At 33.0% G+C, this 6712-nt stretch overlaps 1 protein-coding gene across 1 annotated transcript; it reads left to right on the top strand.

Annotated features, from left to right (window-relative positions):
• Positions 1 to 2256: 2256 nt before the first annotated feature.
• Positions 2257 to 6091, top strand: LOC114748194 ((3S,6E)-nerolidol synthase 1-like). The gene is made up of 7 exons (XM_028936550.1): positions 2257 to 2443; positions 2792 to 3074; positions 3269 to 3638; positions 3782 to 4000; positions 4267 to 4405; positions 4491 to 4742; positions 5442 to 6091. The coding sequence occupies exons 1-7, from the start codon at positions 2270 to 2272 to the stop codon at positions 5766 to 5768; spliced, it is 1764 nt and encodes a 587-aa protein (XP_028792383.1). The 5' UTR covers positions 2257 to 2269; the 3' UTR covers positions 5769 to 6091.
• The last annotated feature ends 621 nt before the right edge of the window (positions 6092 to 6712 follow it).

The raw sequence follows: 6712 nt of genomic DNA, 5'->3' as shown, positions 1-6712 counted from the left end.
AAGTTTGAATTCAATTGGGCCACGGGTTATGGTACAGTATAAATTTTATATATTCTATATATATATGAGAACTTGCTCACGTTTTTCTTTCCGTGAGAATTTGTTCCTATAAAGGAATATTTAGAACTAAATGATGAATTCAAAACAATTTTTTATTTTAATAAAAATATAAAACCTGGTTAATAAAATTCAACTTCCATTTCAGTGAAAAAAACAAAAAAAAAAAATCAACTTCTCTTCGGCTGTGCTAAATCACTTCTGTTTTCCTACCTAAAATTCTTCGTAAAGTCATGCAATTGACATTTTGTTTAATTATATCATGTGAGGACATTTATCCTTCAAAAGAAACCCTAACATCTTATAAAAGATGGATCGTATGTTTTGTTTCCTTCCCTTAGTCCTTTATTTTCTTAATCATTATTAGCATCCCTCTTATGATCAATCTCTCCTTTGAAACAATATATTGAAGAAACTCAACTAAGATAACAGATATTCCAAAGTAGCCCTTTTCAAATCCTTGGAAGAACCCAAACAAAAAAAAAACCAAAACCAAAAAAATTAGGGCAAGAATTATAATTTTTCCCTCTTATTTGCCTGGTCTCGTTTTTTCCTCCTTGCCTCTCGCACTACAGGTAGAAATTCTTAATATATAGTCAAGCATTAGAAAGGCATACCGTTGGCGGATAGAAAGGCATACCGTTGGCGGATAAAAAGATGAAAAATATTTGAAAATAACATAATATACATAAATGGATACAGAAAGTAAAAAGATAATTTTTTTCTTTTTACCAAAAAATAAACATTGAGGGTTCAACTCCTATTAAAAGCCAACTTAGAAATAAAAAACATTACATTCGTGCCCTCCTAAATAGCAATGATTCATTTTCCCATTTATTATTTAGGTATGACAAAAACAAAATTTATGCTTCGTATTTCATTTCAAAAGCAAATGTTGTTAGAACTGAATGGATATTAAACTTAACAAGACACTGAGTCAACGTTCAGTGGCTGAACTAGTCAAACTGATCAACTAACTTAAATATAATTTAAAGAATGTGCTTAAACAATAAAATATCTTAAATAATTTTACCTATAACCTTCTATACATCATGCTAAAATTATACTCACCACACTAACATTACAATAAAAATATTATTGTCCATTACAAATCACAAAAATTATCAAGTATGTCTGATTAATTATCCAACTTATTAATCTTGTAAAGTTTATATGATTAATCAGAAGTTCAGAACCACCAATAAATCATCAAATATAGAACATTAAAGAAAAACCCATTGAAAAGTGGATTAAAACAAAAGGTAACATAATTTTGGGTATTGAAAAATTTAAAAATAATTTTAAAAAAGGTTTTGATTGGTTTTCACTGTTTTTTACTCGTTCTTGACAAGATCACTTTTCCGATGGTTATGGTAGCTATATACTCCTCCGGTCCTTAATATAAGACCCATTTAACTAATTTGATTACATTAAGAAGTTAGGTAAGTTAGTTAATTATAAGAAACGTGACACATTTTTTTCTAAAACATCATAATCATCTTTCTTAATACTCCATCTTCCTCTTCTTCTTGATTATGGTTGAGGGAGTATCCATAGAGGTAATTTAGAGAAAATTAATAAATATGAGAAATGGGTCTTATATTTAGAACTAAAATCAACTCAAGAATTGGGTTCTATATTAAAGACCGAAGGAGTATCAAGTTTGGACCATAGGCTGATTCCCAATTGAACCACCCGGTTAGTTCTAGTTGTGACAATCATGCTCATGACAAAATAAAATGGTTTCACAATCTATAAGGATAACATAAAAATAAGTGAGAATAATAACAAACTGCTAAATTAACTCCTATATTTTGATAGGATAGGGAATAGATCTTTCAGGGAAGCATAGCGATGAATATTTAATTATTGTTTACCTTCTACCAGTGACGAATAATAAGGACAAAAATGACAGTGGAGAAGCTAGACTTGTAGAATTCAATAGTCCCCATGAAACATGTTTGATATTGGGGCCCATATCTTTAATTATGCTTGAAAGGGACACCAGAAATGTCGGAGAAACCAGACTTGTAGAATTCAATTTTGATTCCTTATGTTTTAATGATACTCTCTCGCGCCTACCTGCTTCTCTATATAAATTTCTTCTTCTTGTTTCCTCCTCACTACAAGGATATCCCTCCAACATAGAATCTACCATTAAAGCATCAAAGCAAGCTTTCTTTCTGCATAATATATATATTGCTCATTCACCATGGCACCCTGTCAGCTTTACACCCTAAAGTCGCCATTTTTTCTGAAGCAAATCTCAGATATTCCAAGAACCAACCCCAGAGGAAATCATTTCTCAAACTCTACTTCCATGAATAAAGCCATTTCTATTATTTCCATGCAGCAGAACATCACTCGTTCAAAATCAACATTCAATGTGAGGCAATTCTCTTTATCACTTTATCACTTTTAATTTTCTATGCAAACGCACATATTCCAACAGAGTGTAAAAAAAATAATGTGATTCATTTATATCATCATTATTTCTGATATAGCTATCTAGCTGAATTTGATTCGAGCATTGTTGGGTCCCTTTAGGACTAACTCACTTTGTTGGGCTTAATTAAGAGTAGCTTTCTCATGTGTTTTCTGCATTTACACGGAGTTAAACTTGAGACCTTGTGCTTAAGCTGTCATGGGCCTTCCACGGTGACCAACGCATGTTTGTTCATTTATATATCATCTTTAATTTATACTTGTGGGTATAATTGTTACTCATTTTCAGGATGACATTCATATCAGACATGCAAAACAATTGAAGAACGTTAAGAAAATCTTCTTTGAAAAAGCAAAAGAGAGATCAGTGGATGGTTTATATATGATTGATATGATTCAAAGGCTTGGGATTGAACACCACTTCGAAGAGGAGATTCAAGAGCTGAATCGATTCGAACACTATCTGAAGCTTGGAACTCAGAGCTATTATGACACAGATCATAATCTTCAGCTCTCTGAAGTTGCTCTTCAATTTCGCTTGTTAAGACAACACCTTTATGATATAGATACGGGTAATTATAAACGCGCCTTTCCTTTAGATGCATGCACGTGATACATATTTATCACGCGAAGCTTTCGTTTCTGTGGCTAAATATATAATATTATAATCATTCTTTTTAAAAGTCACACATGTCAATTATTGGAATAGCAGTACTGTTCTTGAATCTTAAAAACTGAGTGGTTATTATTGAATCTTATTATGCAGGCGTGTTTGGAAACTTCATGGACAAGAAGGGAAGGCTGAGGCAGAAATTTTGGGGAGACACTGAAGGATTGATTGAACTGTTCGAAGCTTCACAGTTAAGTATAGAAGGAGAAGATGATCTTCATGAAGCTGGGAACTTTACATATCATCTTCTAAGTTCAAGATTCCATGATCATCATGAAGCTAATGTTATTGCAAATACTCTCAAGTACCCAATTCACAAAAGTTTGCCCAGGTTTACGCCCAGAAATTTCCATATTTCAAATTCCCAACTTAACAACGGATGGTTAATGCCTCTAGAGAACCTATCCCAAATCAATACACAGATTGCTAACTCCATCAACCTGAAGGAGATATATGCAGTGTCTAAGTGAGTTTTTTTATCTGATATAAAATACGATGACACTTCAATTAATATACAATTGATTATTAGCCTATTTATAAGAAACAAGTCATAGTTACTTTGTCGTACTGACAGAGTTTTATGCATTACACGCGCACACACATATATAGGTGGTGGGAAGACCTAGGATTAGCCAAGGACTTGAAGTTTGCAAGAGATGAGCCAATAAAGTGGTACATGTGGTCCATGGCGAGCCTCTCGGATCCTTTATTTTCAGAGGAAAGGATCGAACTCACAAAGCCCATATCTCTGGTATACATAATTGATGATATATTTGATGTTTATGGGAGCTTGGATGAACTCACTCTCTTTGTAGATGCTGTCAACAGGTAACTTTTTTCAAATATTTATAATTAATAATTATCATAATAAATTTCTTTGGGAAAATTGGGGGGAAAACTATATTGGTGAGAATGAATTAAATCAAAGTGTCAATACTCTGTGTGAACAGAATTTGCAGAGTACATGTACTTCATGTGTATAAAAAATTTATCAGGTCCTTTTCATCAATAAAATTGTCAACGAGGGTCTTTTCCCCAATTTTCGTAGTTTCTTATTGGCCATAACACAAATAAATCTATGAATATTAATGCAGATGGGATTTGGGAGCAACGGAGCAATTGCCAGACTACATGAAAGCATGCTTCAAGGCTCTCTATGGTATTACCAATGAATTTGCCAATTGGGTCCGAAACAAACATGGATGGGACCCTATAAAAACGTTAATCAAATCGGTAATTATAATTTAAGTTCATGTTTCAGTTTATAAGGAAATTAAGATCTCTCTTTAAAATCATTGATTTATAAATGTTTTGGTAGTGGATAAGATTGTGCAATGCATTTTTGGAAGAAGCAAAATGGCTCAGTTCATCAGGGAAGTTACCAAATAGTGAGGAGTATTTAGAGAACGGCATTGTGAGCACAGGAGTGGATGTGTGCCTTGTCCACGCATTCTTCTTGTTAGGTCAGGGCTTTACCAATGAAACCTTGGCCCTCATGGATGGCTTCCCGGCTTTGATATCCTCCACATCCACAATTCTGAGGCTTTGTGATGACTTAGAAGGTGCAAAGGTACCGTGCGAGGTTCTATTAGAATTATATTGCATGACTGGCCACAGTTTTAACAATTAACCATCAAATTGATAAATCATGATTTGGTAAATCCATTAATTCAAATTTTGATTTAGTTTTCAAGACCTTGGCGACCAGTCGATCTAGATTGTAACTATCTGTAACCTTATACTTCTCTTAATACTCCCTCTAGTGTCTTAAATATATGAACTAAACAACTTATATGCAGAGATCAAGGGGACCAGTTAACTAAGTAATTTGTAAAAATGTTTGTTGCCTAAAATACTCTCTTTAATCATTTGCATTAAAATTACTTCTTGATAAAAACCTTCTGAGTATGTGCAATCAATCATGCTAGTATGCGAAAAACATATTATAAATTTAGGATGATAAGGTGAATTCAGGTCTTATATTTAAGCTAAAAATAAACCCCTCAACTAGCTCCTATGTTTAGAACTGAAGGAAGTATACGACCATGATGTTAAATTGGTACTTGGTTTACAACAAAATTCAAAAATATTTTCGTGTGAAGTAGAAAACTAGAATGCCATGATACGGTTATATTTAAGGAAATTTGTGTGCAAGTCCAATTTGAAGCTACGTGATTGTTTGACCTAATTTATCCACTTCACATTTGGACCACAAATTTGGAAGACCCCAATCCACAGGCCTCAATACAATGTCTTTTTCTTTGTACAGGACAATGATCAAGTTGTTAAAGATGGGTCCTATCTTGCCTGTTACATGAAGGACCACCCAGGAGTAACTGAGGAAACCGCAAGAGAACATATCAAACATAAGATCTCAGATGCATGGAAATGTCTCAACAAAGAATGCTTCACTCCAACAAATCCATTTCCCTCGTCTTTTGCAAAAGTTTGTCTGAATGCCGCTAGGATGGTGCCTATAATGTATAGTTATGATAACGGTAGCCCATCAAGGCTAGAGGAGCATGTAAAATCTCTGCTTTATGGTGATGGTATCGGAGAGATGATACAGCAGAAAGATCAGACCCTCGCATTGTGAAAACAATGGGGCATTAATTTTTATTATCAGACTAGTTGTGTTTAGTGAGTGTGTTCGTTGCGTAGTTGTATTTTTGTGTGTGTGTGTGTGTGTGTTGTGTATCTTCTCTTATAATGTGTCTAATTTTAGAGAGATGGATGAATAAGACTTGAGTGCAATGAGACCTGTTACCAAGTTTTTTCTCACTTTATCTAGATGGGGGTGGTTTCCGTGTGCTGCACAGAGTTTATAAATAGTATGGTTTATTATAGCTTTCATATGTGTATTGATTGGTTGTAAAGTCTATATGTTTGGAAATAGTTAAATTATGTTTACATGTGTTACACTAGTTTACATATATATGACAATACTTCTAATTATAAGGAATTAGGTCCTGTTTGATACGAAGCACTGACAATGAAAAGTAAAAATTATGATTGAGAAAAGTTCTTCAAAAAAAAATATTTAATATGAGAAATTACTTACTACTTGGGATTGGATAAACCAATATGTAGGTGAGATTGAGGAATACTGAAGTTAACTTGCCCTTAATTGTCGCTTTGGGGTTACTCCAAAAATTAACCGAATTAATGCAATATAGTGCAAAACTCAGGTCGTTTCACTTTGAGGAGCCGAAAACGAAATTAAACCCTAGTAAATAAATGCAAATAACCTAAACTATAAAAAGGATTTTTGATTTTGAGGAATTGCTAATTAAATGCCTTAAATTAAATTGAAATTAAAATACTTTTTTTTTGTTATTTTTTTTATGTAAGAATAATTGAAATAAATGAAGATGAAAGATTTGAAAACAAAACACACGAATATCAATGATAAAAATCAATTCTCCAATTCAACAATGCAGGCAATCATCACTTTAAAAGATATGGGAGTTAAAACAATGAATTAAGAATTATAATTAAGCTTTTAATCCAACAATCGAACCACTTCGAGTTGTCACAAAA

Source organism: Neltuma alba, unplaced genomic scaffold, assembly GCF_004799145.2.
Source record: "Neltuma alba isolate B1F8T4 unplaced genomic scaffold, ASM479914v2 tig00005632_pilon, whole genome shotgun sequence".
Taxonomy (NCBI): Eukaryota; Viridiplantae; Streptophyta; class Magnoliopsida; order Fabales; family Fabaceae; genus Neltuma; species Neltuma alba.
Note: the sequence above shows the minus strand (reverse complement) of the source record. Positions and strands in the feature narration are given on the sequence as shown.

Excerpts from the sequence above, each read along its gene's own strand:
- LOC114748194 (XM_028936550.1), top strand. The coding sequence starts at position 2,270 with ATGGCACCCTGTCAGCTTTACACCCTAAAGTCGCCATTTTTTCTGAAG. Across the intron at positions 3,639-3,781 it reads GAGATATATGCAGTGTCTAA|GTGGTGGGAAGACCTAGGAT; the intron begins GTGAGTTTTTTT and ends ACACATATATAG. Across the intron at positions 4,001-4,266 it reads TTTGTAGATGCTGTCAACAG|ATGGGATTTGGGAGCAACGG; the intron begins GTAACTTTTTTC and ends ATATTAATGCAG.